The sequence below is a fragment of the Crocuta crocuta genome, unplaced genomic scaffold, assembly GCF_008692635.1.
Source record: "Crocuta crocuta isolate KB4526 unplaced genomic scaffold, BGI_CrCroc_1.0 scaffold306, whole genome shotgun sequence".
In the NCBI taxonomy this organism is placed as follows: domain Eukaryota; kingdom Metazoa; phylum Chordata; class Mammalia; order Carnivora; family Hyaenidae; genus Crocuta; species Crocuta crocuta.
Window position 1 is genome coordinate 174,845 of NW_027529630.1, and position 14,687 is coordinate 189,531.

Genomic DNA, 14,687 nt, shown 5'->3' on the forward strand with positions numbered 1-14,687 from the left:
ATCTGTTTTGGAAATAGTTTCTTTCAAGTTATGCTATAGTGTTTATGTGTTGTTAGTATTTGTAGCTTTTAAACTTTCCACTTGTACCAACATGCTGGAAGAAACAAGAGGTTTTTTACAACACAGAAACTAAAGGTAGAAATTAATTTCCGTGTATGTGTGTGTGTTTTGGTGTCAGAGGGGATTATAAAATCAGAGATGTGAAACGAGCTTAAAACCCTGGGTTCTTGCTACAGTTTCCCCTCTTTGAAACGTCCAACAATTCATACCCCTGACACAGGCTCAGATTCTTTCAAAGCAAAATAATATGCCTAGATAGATCTGTAAACACAGAGACAGAAAAAGAGGCAGAATAAGATAAAGATATAGAATTTTTAAACAGTAGTCTGAGGAAACAAGGGAACCACAAGATAAAAATAGAAGAATGCATTTGTGGAAGATGGTGTATGAGAGCCTATATGACCACACAAATTCTAGTGGTCAGGATTAACACATTAAGGGAATTTTCTAGTATGTAACTTTGCATTGGATAGAAGAAAAGAAAGAGAATACAGGTCAATATCCCCATCTCCTATCTGCTTTGCCTATCTATTTCTTTCATGATACTGAGCCTTGGGATGGGCAGGTCAGAGACCACCACCTATTATGTTTAGCATTTCTTCCTTTCTGCTAAGACATAGACATAATGGCAATATCCCCACCTTAACTAAATATGTATTCCCAGCACAGCTTTAGGACTCAATAATATTTTTCAACTGGATTATTATGTGAATTAAGAATTCACATTCTTGGTGGAAAAAAGCTAGATCTATGTGCAAAGAGTTTCATGTCGTGTAAAGAAATGTCAGGGGACATGTTTTACTCAAAGTATTTAATGAGAGTTTGGCTGTGAGAATATAGAGGTCAAAAGAAGTCAATACATAGGCTGAGACAATGGAGGAAAGAAATTTTAACAAGCAAAACTGTCTGATTTGGAACCTGTAGCCCAGGAAAATTATGAGCTCCCCCAAAAGTTGGTGTTTAGCTAGACACTGGACATCAACTTTGAAGCTGTATAGGTACTCATGCCTCAGATGAAATGTTGGTCTTTCCCAGCTCATGATCCCATGACTCTGAAGAGACACTGATTCTCACAGTCTTACTAAATGAACTTGAACGTATCTTTATGTCTTTAGATGATGCTATCAAGAGGACACTGGGTCATGACTTTGATAAACCTACTGAAAGGGTGAGCTCTTTGAGAAGATAGCAAAGTCAGAAGATTGAATCCAAAGGCTACCAAGGAACACAGCCCAATGATCCTGATCAAACTGGTGACTGAGTTTCAGGCCATCATTTAGTTTTTTCATTACACCAGGAGAGAATTAAACTTGGAAACTGGCATCCTTGCATTCCTATCATACCACCACCCCCAGTTCAGCATTCAGTCTTTCTCTACCTGTCACTCACTCTCTATTTATACATCCTTTCTTGAGAATAGTCCTAAGACTCGCTCACGAATCTGCTTGGTCTTAACACCATAGATGATGGGATTAACCATGGGTGGGAAGAGCATATAGAAATTAGCGAACAGTATGTGGACATGAGGGGCAGCCCGGCGAGCCACACGGTGCATGACTGAGGAGATGACCGCAGGTGTGTAGAAAGCTAAGATGGCACTTATGTGAGACACACATGTCCCAAAGGCCTTGTAACGGGCCTCCTGAGAGGCAAGCTGTAGAACTGCTCGAAGGATGAAGATATAAGACAGGATAACAAAGAGCAGATCCAACACCACTATAAACACGGCCACAGAAATGCCATAGATATTGTTGAAACGAGTGTCCCCACAGGCCAGCCTTACCACAGCCATGTGCTCACAGTAGCAGTGGGCAATCAGGGGGCCTCGGCAGTAGTGGAAGCGTCTGAGCAGAAAGGGGAGTGGAGTCATTAGTGTCACAGCCCGAGTCACAACAGCCATGCCAATCTTGGTGATAAGGGATCCAGTCAGGACCGTGGTGTAGTGCAGTGGCTTGCAGATGGCCACATAGCGGTCGAAGGCCATGGCCAGCAGCACTGCCGACTCCATGATAGAGAAGGAGTGGAGAAAGAACATCTGGACCAGACAGGCATAGAAGTTGATCTCCCGATCTCGGAACCAAAAAATAGCTAGCATTTTGGGAAGTGTTGTAGAAGAGAGGACCAGATCAATGGCTGCCAACATGGCCAGAAAGAGGTACATGGGCTCATGGAGGGCTGCATCAGCCTGGATGATGAAGAGGAGGGTGCAGTTCCCTAGCAAAGCCAGAGTATAAGCTGTGCAGAAGGGAATGGAGATCCAGTTATGTAGGTGCTCCAGGCCTGGAATCCCCACCAAAACGAGGACTGCCGGATGGGTTGAGGTGATGTTGGAGGCTGACATGGCCATTGGAAATTCTCTTCTCTTCCTATTTTCTACTTCCACCAGGGCCTGTCCAGAGAGTATTCTATTTCAACAGAGCTCAAGTTCCAACTCTGATCATTCACCTTGAAGGATTAGCCCTTGATATCATTTCTAGACCTTAAATTATAAAATAATCCCAATATGCATTATAAAATATACATGGTCTCTGCTCTCATGGTACTTTAAAATCATTAGATGATCAGAACATTAAATACCATTGAACTAGTATCAGAAGGCAATCCTCATTGAGGAGATGCATGGAAGAAGAGCTTTTTGTGGTCTTTGTGTGACCAAGGACTACTTTTGTAAAGGACATAGATCTGTGCTATACTCATATCTTCACTGNAATTAGCGAACAGTATGTGGACATGAGGGGCAGCCCGGCGAGCCACACGGTGCATGACTGAGGAGATGACCGCAGGTGTGTAGAAAGCTAAGATGGCACTTATGTGAGACACACATGTCCCAAAGGCCTTGTAACGGGCCTCCTGAGAGGCAAGCTGTAGAACTGCTCGAAGGATGAAGATATAAGACAGGATAACAAAGAGCAGATCCAACACCACTATAAACACGGCCACAGAAATGCCATAGATATTGTTGAAACGAGTGTCCCCACAGGCCAGCCTTACCACAGCCATGTGCTCACAGTAGCAGTGGGCAATCAGGGGGCCTCGGCAGTAGTGGAAGCGTCTGAGCAGAAAGGGGAGTGGAGTCATTAGTGTCACAGCCCGAGTCACAACAGCCATGCCAATCTTGGTGATAAGGGATCCAGTCAGGACCGTGGTGTAGTGCAGTGGCTTGCAGATGGCCACATAGCGGTCGAAGGCCATGGCCAGCAGCACTGCCGACTCCATGATAGAGAAGGAGTGGAGAAAGAACATCTGGACCAGACAGGCATAGAAGTTGATCTCCCGATCTCGGAACCAAAAAATAGCTAGCATTTTGGGAAGTGTTGTAGAAGAGAGGACCAGATCAATGGCTGCCAACATGGCCAGAAAGAGGTACATGGGCTCATGGAGGGCTGCATCAGCCTGGATGATGAAGAGGAGGGTGCAGTTCCCTAGCAAAGCCAGAGTATAAGCTGTGCAGAAGGGAATGGAGATCCAGTTATGTAGGTGCTCCAGGCCTGGAATCCCCACCAAAACGAGGACTGCCGGATGGGTTGAGGTGATGTTGGAGGCTGACATGGCCATTGGAAATTCTCTTCTCTTCCTATTTTCTACTTCCACCAGGGCCTGTCCAGAGAGTATTCTATTTCAACAGAGCTCAAGTTCCAACTCTGATCATTCACCTTGAAGGATTAGCCCTTGATATCATTTCTAGACCTTAAATTATAAAATAATCCCAATATGCATTATAAAATATACATGGTCTCTGCTCTCATGGTACTTTAAAATCATTAGATGATCAGAACATTAAATACCATTGAACTAGTATCAGAAGGCAATCCTCATTGAGGAGATGCATGGAAGAAGAGCTTTTTGTGGTCTTTGTGTGACCAAGGACTACTTTTGTAAAGGACATAGATCTGTGCTATACTCATATCTTCACTGTCTCCCTATTGCCTCCAAATTGAAGCTACATCTCTAATGATGGAGTCTCTGTGTTAAGTGTCTAGCTTGGCCATATGTAAAATAATTAAGATATTAATCATATTAATCTTATTATTATTATTAATTGGTGAAAGCCCCTTCTAATAATTCACTTTCCTCCAAGTTCTATAAATTTTTCTCTAACAGGGGTTAAATAGGCCTTTCAGACTCAAATTTCACCAACTGAAGCCCTACTTCCAGCCATTTTGAGAACATGAGAAGACCTATGCTGTTTTCTTTCACCTAACTTTAACTTCCATTCTACATGCTTCTACCTTCACCCACTTTGCTTTCTAGCATTCATGATGTTCAGAGGAAGAGATCCTCCACCTCATCTTTTTGCAAGACTGACATCTGAACTTCATAGCATTCTTTTTCATTCTGGGATCCTTTATCTTTCTATCTCTTTTTTATTATCCCTTTTATCGTTCTCTTTGAAAAAGTATAAACATTTATTTCCCAAAATTTTGATCTGTGTTTCCATTTTTCTCAGTTTATATCTTAAAAGTTTCTCCTGAGAATTGAGATATTATAAAACCATTAATACAATGGATGACTGGATAAAGAAAAGTGATACACATAGGAATATTTTTCAGCCATAAAAAAGAAGGAAATCTTGCCATTTGTGGCAGCGTAGATGGAATTTGAGAGAATTATGCCAAGTGAAATAAGTTAGAGAATGATAAATACTGTATGATCTCACTTTTATATATAATCTTAAAAAATGGACTGATAGAGAAAGGAACCTTCATGCACTGTTGGTGGGAATGCAAACTGGTATAGCCACTGGGGAAGACAATATAGAGGTTCCTCAAAAAATTAAAAATAGAACTACCCTATGATCACACTTCTAGGTATTTATCTAAAGAATACAAAAACATTGGGGCATCTGGGTGGTTCAGTCAGTTAAGCGTCCAACTATTGATTTTAGCCCAGGTGATGATTTGGGCTCTGCACTGGGGGTGCAGCCTGTTTGAAATTCTCTCTCCCTCTGCCTCTCTCAAAAAAATATATGAAAACATTAATTCAAAAGGTTACATGCATCCTTATGTTTATTGAAACATTATTTACAATAGTCAATGAAGCAGCCCAAGTGCCCACAAATAGATGAATAAAGAAAGATGTGTGTGTGTGTGTGTGTGTGTACACACAATGGAATATTATTCAGTCACAAAAGAATAAAATCTTGCCATTTGCAACAACATGGATATATCTAGAAAGTATAATGCTAAGTGAAATAAGCCAGTCAAGAGAAAGACAAACAGCATATGATTTCATATATAGAATTTAAGAAACAATACAAATGAACAAAGTGGGGAAAAGGAGACAAACCAAAAAATACTCTTAACTGTAGAGAACAAAGAGTTACCAGAGCAAGCAGGTAGGTAGGGGATGGTAAAATAGGTGAAGGGGATTGGGAGTATCTTGATGAGCAGTGAGTAATATATGGTCTTTGCTCTCAAGGTGCTTTATAAAATCAATATGAAATTGTTGAATCACTATATTGTGCACCTGAAACTAATATAATTGCATGATAACTACACTGAAATCAATTTTTAAAAAATGAACTCCTAGAAACAAAATGGACTTGTAGCTGCTAGGGATGGGAGAAATAGGTGAAGGTAGTCAAAAGGTGCAAACCTCCAGTTGTCAGTTCTGTGGATGTTATGTATAGCATAACAACTATAGTTAACAATACTACACCATGCATTTCACTGTGGTAAACAAGTAGATCTTTAAAGTTCTCATCACCATAAAAATACTGTAACTATGTGAAGTGATGGATGCTAACTAGACTTACTGTGGTAACATTTTACAATATAAACATAAATCATTATGTTGAACACCTCAAACTAGTACAATTATATGGCAATTATCTAAAAATTTGAAAAAATAATTTTAAAAATAAAAACCATTAGCCCAAATCTTTTTTTAATTGAGAAAGCTAAAGGTTAAGTTACTTATTGACAATCATATGTTTGAAAAATGTCAAATATTAAACTTTGAGAATCTGGTTTTCTACCTTCAAATCCAATGTCTCAAATCACTATTTTCTTCTGCCTCTACTTTGTTGTTCCACAGACAGTTGAAATCTAGAGTGTTCAAGATAAAGAAATAAAACTCTAGCTTATCACCATGGTATAGGGAAAAGTTTTAGAATCTAAAGACTTAGGCTCAAGTAATGATTGGGCTATCAGTCTACCTACCAGCGGAAAGTGACATTAATTTCTGATATTTTTTAAGTTTTAGCTTCTTGACCTGTAACTGAAGGCAATAACCATACTTCCCTGTTGGGAGCCGCACCGGCCTCTCTGGATGGCAGTCACAGCAAGGAAATGGCAGTGTTTGCACAGCTCCTGCCATGAGAAACGAAAACTGGTATCTCCTTCTGCTACTACTGGCTCATGTTGGAAATGAGCCTGCTGGTATTGACCAGGCCTCACAATATTCCATATCAGACCAATATTCTGAACACAGATACCTCATAAGGAAAAGCATATTCCTGCCTTTACAAAAGAGATTTTAGAGGAAAGCTCTGTGGGTGATTGTCAAAAGGCTCTTCCTATGGGCCTTGCATATCCCAGACTTACATAATTAAGGGGGTTTAGAACACAAGAGTTACAATTGAGCCTGGCCCCGAGACAAAGAGCCTATTTTGGGGTTAAGGTACAGATAAGGGTAGAACATAGTTACTACATATATCTTTGCTAACTGGTGAAGCATAGCAGTCCCTTCCTCAAGGCCTACATTCCACAAACACCCTCCCTTACACTGGCAGCTGGGATGAAGATAGATAAGAGTAGCTAAAACATAAACCCAGGTGCAAAGACTGACACATTTAGGGCCCCCATGATAGTTTCCACAAACAAACCAATTCAGAAACATTCATCCTTTTGAGAGCCAAACAGAATGACTCCTAGCTTATCTATATACAATTTAACCTATATGTTATCCTGTTTTTCACTAAGAGCATCCTGTTGATTCCTTGGTTGTAAATTCACTATAACTGAGATAATTCTGCAATTGTTATCACAAAAGGCCCCTCAATGTAGAAATTCCTTTCTCTGACTTCATGTTGTTGCTGAACCTTTAAATAAAGACACCAAAACCGACAGGACAGAGATGCCTGCCTGGTGATCAGAAAGAATCTCGGGGCTCTCTCACTCTCTCTCCCAACACCGTCCATCCTTCAGGGACCCCTGGACCTGCCGGAGCCGGCCTTCAACACTTCCCATGACTATCTCCCCATTTTATTGTGAGGAAAGATGAAATCATATAAGAATAAACCTTGTGGGGGCGCCTGGGTAGCTTAGTCAGTTAAGCGTCCGACTTTCGCTTAGGTCATGATCTCGCAGTTCATGGGTTCGAGCCCCGCGTCGGGCTCTGTGCTGACTGCCAGCTCAGAGCCTGGAGCCTGTTTCCGTCTGTGACTCCCTCTCTCTCTGACCCTCCCCTGCTCACGCTGTCTCTCTCTCTCTCTCTCCTAGAAATAAATAAAACATTAAAAAAAAAAGAATAAACCTTGTGAACTGTGAAGTATTCTGCACAACTATTTGTCATTATTATCTTATATACAAATCTGCCCCCCTTTCTATAATGTTTATCTTGATTAACATCAGCACCATCCTGTATTCTTCAGTTTTATCTCTTCCATCTAACAACCCCTTAACTCAATTCCCCTTCACAGCACAATTTGAATAAAAACTTGACTGTATTTGATCTCTACATCCTCGTGTCTCATTTAATTTCCAATCCTTTCCAAGCTAGCTTCCATCTCCACTCCTTTCCTTATACTGATCTGGCCATTGCTTCTTTCCCTTCTCCCTCCTTTTCTCTCTTAATTTCCCTTTTTTTCATGCTACCTTTCTAGGTTCTCCATTTTTTCCTCTTGTTTTTTGTTTTTGTTTTGTTTTGTTTTTCAGGTTTTGTTTGTTTGCTACCATCTATGTTTGGAGAATTGCCAAATGTATAGCTTCTACTCTGATTTCAGATAAGTTATTCTACTGCCTATTGGACCTCTCCACTTAGATGTTCCATGCTAATCTCCAACAACGCAGCCAAAATGAAAGTCTTGTTTTCTCCCTACAAACTATTTCCTCCCCATGTCTGGCCATCCATCCTGTAGCCAGGTCAGAAACCCAGGGATAATCCTTGACTTAATCCCTTCCCTCTTCCTTAGTATCCAGTTCATTAGCAATCCTATCAATCTGCAAAATGTATTTCACTCCTTATTCTTTTCCTTTCCCCCTAACAACGTTCTTATTTAATTCACCATCTCTCATCTAGACCACAAAAGCCTCCTAACTGGTCTCTGTGATCAGAATCTTGGGCCCTCTAGGCTCCATTTTCTATACCATAGCCAAAGAATCCATTTAAAAATGCAAATTGTACTATGCCAGGCCTTGTCTCAAGACCTTCATGGAATTACCATTGCACTGAGAATGAAATCCTCATGCCTAACTCTGGTTTACCAGTCCCTGCATGGTCTGTTCTCTACTCCCTATTCAGCACTATCCCCTTTCACTTTCATTATGTTCAAGTCATAAAACTTTCTACCAGATGCCAACACTCCTGGAGCTCTTTCTCAGTCAATGACACTCCTTGATCCTGCCCCTCAATGGTCTCCCACGCTGCTTTTCTCCTCTCCATGACTTTTGTCTTCCCAAATTCCAACATCTCTTTCCTGTGTCATTATAAAGACCTCCCTTTAAAGAAATTTAAGATGACACAAAAAGATATTCCATGCTCATGGGATGGAAGAACCAACATTGTTAAAATGTACATACTATCCAAAGAAATCTGCAGAGTCACTGAATTCTCTATCAAATACCAACAACATTTTCCACAGAACTAAAACAATCCTGAAATGTGTCTGGAACCACAAGTGACCCCAAATAACCAAAAGAGTCTTGAGGGAAGAAAAACAAAACACAAAGCTGTGGAGGTATCACAATCCTAGATTTCACGATATACTACAAAGCTGTATTAATCAAAACAGTATGGTACTGGCACAAAAATAGACACATAGACCAATGTAACAGAATAGAGACTCTAAAAATAAACCCACAATTTATGATCAATTAACTTATGACCAAGGAGGCAAGAATATGCAATTGGGGAAAAGTATCTTCAACAATTGGTATTGGGAAAACTAGACTACTTCTACCATATACAAAAATAAACTCAAAATGGATTAAAAACCTAAATATGAGACCTGAAAACATAAAATTCCTAGAAGAAAACAGGCAAAACTTTATTTAACATCAGCCATAGGAACATCCTTCTAGACTTGTCTCCTCTGGCAAGGAATACAAGAGCAAAATTAAGCTATTGGGACTACACCAAAATAAAAGGCTTTTATATGAAGAAATGATCAACAAAACAAAAAGACAACTTACTAAATGGGAGAATATATTTGCAAATGATATATCCAATAAGGGGTTAATATCTATAAAGAACTTATTCAACACTTAAAAATAATTGGATTAAGAAATGGACAGAGAACCTGAATAGACATTTTTCCTAAGAGGACACACAAATGGCCAACAGACACATGAAAAATGCTCAACATCACTTATCATTGGGAAAAAATGCAAATAAAAACCACAATGACATATCACTTTATACCTGTCAAAGTGGCTAAAATTGAAAGCACAAGTGTTAGCAAGGATGTGAAGATAAAGGAACCCTTGTGCACTATTTCTGGGAATGCAAATTGGTGCAGCCACTGTCAAAAACTGTGTATGGAAGTTCCTCAAAAAATTAAAAATAGAATTACCATATGATCCAATAATATGCTGGGTATTCACCCAAAGAAAATGAAGACACTAATTCAAAAAGATATGCACCCCAGGGCACCTGGGTGTCTTAGTCAGTTAAGTGTCTGACTTCAGCTCAGATCATGTCCTGGGTTTGAGCCTCACATCGGGCTCTGTGTTGACAGGTCAGAGCCTGGAGCCTACTTCAGATTCTGTCTCCTCCTCTTTCTGCCCCTTCCCTGCTCAAGTTTCTCTCGCTCTCTCTCTCCCTCTCCCTCTCCCTCTCTCTCTCAAAAATAAACATTAAAAATTTTTTAATATACACCTTTATATTATTACAGGATTATTTACAATAACCACAACATGGACACAAACCAAGTGTTCATCTATAGATGGATAGATAAGATGTGGTAATTATACACAAGCACACACACAATATGGAATGTTTCTCAGCCATAAAAAAAATTAGATCTTGCTATTAAAACAACGTGGATGGACCTAGATAGTATAATGCTAAGTGAAATAAGTCAGAAAAACAAATATGATATGATTTCACTCCTATGTGGAATTTAAGAAACAAAACAAAGGGAAAAAAAGACTCTTAAATGCAGAGAACAAACTGGTGGTTGCCAGAGAGGAGGTGGGTGAGAGAATGGGAGAAATAGGTGGTGGGGATTAAAGAATACACTTATCACGATGAGCACTGAGTAATGTATAGAATTGTTGAATCCTTATATTGTAACACTTGAAAGTAATGTAACACTATGTTAATTATATTTGAATTAAAAAAACTCCTCTTTAGTTTTCCACCCCTATTCAATCCACCACTACAATACAACAGACTACATGTTTATTCCTACTGAAAAGCACTTATGAGACCTCATTGCTACAAAAATAACCCAAAAATCAAAAACAAAAAAACTTTAAAACTACTCAACACACTTACAAACTTGTTCTTGCCTAAATTATTAGCCTCTCTTCTTACCATTCCCCTAAACATTCATCCTAGATTCAGCTATATTGAATTATCTGTCACTTGCTGAAAGTTATGTTTGTAGCTCATACTATTTATCCAGAATGCTTTCCTCTACCCATTTCCTTACCTGGCCCGTATCCTGCCACCTTTTTGGCGAAGTCTTCTCAGATTCTTCCAGGCAGATTTTCTCAGTGTTTTCAATGAGGGATCATTAATGCACTGAATTAAACAACCCAAGGAGAACACAATCTGTGTTGCCAGTGTGCATGCACTGTCCACTCACGAGACTGAGTACTTTTAATACAAGGGCTGTGACTTATTTCTATATTCACACTCTTCTGAATATCATTGATACTCAATAAGTGCTTTGTTTTTAAAAAGTTTATTTTGAGAGAGAGAACACACACACACACACAAGGAGGGAAGGGGGAGAGAGAGGGAGAGAGAATCCCAAGCACACTCCACGCTTTCAGTGCAGAGTCTGACACAGGGCTCAAGCCCCTGAACCATGAGATCATAACCTGAGCCAAAACCTAGAGTCAGATGCTTAACAAACTGAGCCACCCAGAAGCCCCTCAATAAGTGCTTTCTAAGTAAGTATATGAATGAATCCTTAAAGAAACTTTCTCCAATCTTGTTGATGTATAGTATACTACCATCCAATCCAAACTGAAGCTCCCAATTTTAAGCACATCTACAGATGGAAATCCTATGAAACCTTCCATCAATTTTGGCTTCCTAGATCAATAAAAGTACTCTTATTAGAAACTTCTCCAAATCTAATGTATATCTGCATTTTCTCTAAGATAGCATTGGAATGGACAGTGTGGAAGCCCCATGACAAAAGAGGGCTGTGCTTGTTTAGATTTACTGCCACTGTCTTTATGGAGCCTATAGAGGGACTTGCTAAATATTTCTTAACTAGTTGAAGAATACCCTCTTATGCATGTTGTCACCTGTGTCTAAATGAATGTCCTTCTCCAATTCAAGCAGGTATCTCCTCTTCTCTGAGTGCCCCTGTCTCCCTTACTTCCTGTGTGTTCTTGCCACGTATCTCTGGTCTTCCAGTTTATATTCCCACACACCTCAACATCACAGGTTGCCTATCCTGTTTAAAATGCCCAATACTCCATCAACCTTCCTTCTTTCCGGGTTTAACCTCTCATTCTATTCACAATCCAACTCTGCTTATCCAGTCTCTTCCTGCCCCAGCACCCTTAACTTGCTTGGCATGAGTGTTTGGTCCAGTCTGTACATGTCATTGTCCTATGCTTCCTGTCTTCACAGTCAAGACATCAGCAAATGACAAAAGGAAGCCTGTGTCACTTATTTGTCTCCCCAAAAAGTGTGTGTGGCTCCACACCTAGAGTATTCAGTCAGTGCTATAAACTATTTGATAGCTATACCTTTAACTTGAGAGGACTTTCGAGTGATATAATTGGGAATCTGAGTCTCCAAATGGTCATGGAGGAAGTAAGTAGCAGAGCTAAGACTAAATTCCACAACTTCTGACTCCCATGTCAGGATTTTGTTTATAGGACCATGCTGCAAAGATATAGTTAGTTGTTGCTAAAACATTTCTTATTTTTTTAAATGTTTGAGAGAAAGTGTGCATGTGAGTGGGCAAGGGGGGCGCGGGGAGCGAATCCCAGGCAGGCTCCACACTGTCAGCACACAGCCCAGTGCATAGCTCGATCTCACAAACCGTGAGATCATGACCTGAGCCAAAACCAAGAGTCAGATGCCTAACTCAGCTACCCAGGCACCCCCATTGTTAAACCTTTTAATAAGTATAACTGACTTCTCTCTTCCATATCCTTATTTCAGATTTTTCCTTTTGTCTCAGGACTAGTATACCAGCCAGGACTGTTGTGAGGCCAAAATATGAAGTAGGAGGAAAGAAGGTAGCACTAATGAGAGATTAACTAACCTGGTCTGGGTTAGTTAAGGCTTTCTTGAGGTGGTCCCTAATACACAATACAGGAGCACAGGTCTGGGAGGCAGAAAAGGATTTCTTCTAATGCTAGCAAGAGAGGGTCTGAAGCTTATAGAAGGTAAAGCCTTGATGAGAATTGAAAGCAGGTCCTCTGTCTGACAGTTGAAAATGCTAGAAAAAAAATCAGAAGATCAGATAATTCCTGAGATAAGGATAAATTGTTTGGGCATGAGAGGTGCTGAGAAATGTACTCTGCCCCATGAACTCCATGGCTCACCCTCTACACACACACACACACACACACACACACACACACACACACACACCCCACACCACCCCCACCCCCACCAACAACAACCTAACCTATTCCCTTCAAACATTAAACACAATTTCTTCTAGAGGCTCTCCACTCAGCCTTTGGGTATTCCATCTAGTCATTACTATTTTCAGTCTGATTTCTGCCATTATCCTAGTTATTCTAATTTTCTCTGCTAGCCCAGCTCACAAGGCCTCTTTCTTTGACCTGTGGCCCCCAGGTACCCTGTTCCAGCCTTCTAGTAGCCAGCTGACTCAATAGAAGCATGCTTCCATGGACTACTTGCCCCTCATCCCATTCAAACCATGTCTCTTACTATGCCCTATATATGCCTGATCTTCCCTATCTCCATGGGCCCAATGTGCTCTCACCCCTCAGCATGAGGCTCAATTCATTTTCCATAGACTTTAGGAAAAACTGATGCAGTTTTCCTCTTAGAAAAGGCTGGGAAAGGAGTTGGAAAGGAGAGGTCTATCTATATCCTCATAATCAGCTACTCTTTTCCCAATAGAAAAGCAGCAGGCCTGATCCCTAAGGAACATCCTGAAAGTGACCCATGATGGGCCTGGTGTCTTCTCTGGAGGTGACTCTAGAGAGCTCTGTCCCAGTTCCTGGTCTTCTGGGGTTCCTGCTCCTGGCTTCCTACAGACCCTACTCCCCAACCATTTTCTGTCATTCAGTGCCTCCCTGGAGGTAGAGTGTAGCCTGGTTCTGGCAATCATTGTGCCTCTTTCCACCCTCTCCTTCCTTCCCGGCAGTGCCTGCCGAGAAATAGAGCCTCCTCAGAATACTCACATGGATGCCTGCTGTGAGCTTTGGGTTGTGATTTAGAAAGGTGGGGCTCAGTTATAACTAGGTCAAGGTTATCTGTTTGTTTTTTTTTAATTTGGTTTGGAGTCTTGATGTTTTGCTTAATTTTGTGGACAGAGCTGTGAATTGAGGTTATGAATGGGAAATTAGGTTAAATCCCAGTTTGACTTTTGTTAGGCACTTAACTTCTGTTTCTTGGATTTTTTCCTTACTATCATGTAGGGACAATAATCCTAACCCTGCTCATCTCTCACAATTTGGGTAGTATCCAATGAGATCGTTGAGCTATAATTATCATGTTATTACTCAATAACTATCAACCATTAATAACAATACCAAAAAGGATGCTTTTCTCCTACGACTGGTCTCAACATCTGCTATTTTGCCGTAATCCTGAGAGGGGAATTTGTTTTTCACAGGGGCCCCTCTGTCATTTAACCTGAATTAACTCTCCATGAAACATCCTAACAGTTCCTGCTGACACTGTATACTTCTGGCTCCCCTCTTATCCACAGAAACATCCAGATTTTGTATTAGATGTCCTAAGTCTTGTCCCTCAGAAACAAGCACTCACCTCTCCACCTGGAGTCTCCAGAACACATTGGGTTGAGGTGAGCCTTCTACAACAGGGCTTATTTTGAAGTCTGAGTTAGACTGAGGAGATAGACTATGTGGAGTTGGTAATCCTGACTTGAGATTCACAAGCTGATATTGGGAGCAGTCAGGGAGGGATATACCCAGGTTGAATTAGGTAAAGATCATGACAATTTCATGTTTAATTTTTGGAAAAACTGCCATGCCATTTTCCACACCAGCTGTACCATTTTTCATTCCAACAAAAAGGTACAAAATTCCTATTTCAACACCTCATTAACA

The 14,687-nt window shown here is 40.5% G+C and overlaps 2 protein-coding genes across 2 annotated transcripts; both read right to left on the reverse strand.

Annotated features, from left to right (window-relative positions):
* Positions 1–1,456: 1,456 nt before the first annotated feature.
* Positions 1,457–2,407, reverse strand: LOC144229995 (olfactory receptor 52K1-like). The gene has a single exon (XM_077762153.1). The coding sequence runs from the start codon at positions 2,405–2,407 to the stop codon at positions 1,457–1,459; it is 951 nt and encodes a 316-aa protein (XP_077618279.1).
* Positions 2,408–2,664: 257 nt separating this feature from the next.
* LOC144230042 (olfactory receptor 52K1-like) lies at positions 2,665–3,615 on the reverse strand. Its single transcript, XM_077762260.1, has one exon. It carries the CDS (start codon positions 3,613–3,615, stop codon positions 2,665–2,667), a length of 951 nt encoding a protein of 316 aa, XP_077618386.1.
* Between the last annotated feature and the right edge of the window lie 11,072 nt (positions 3,616–14,687).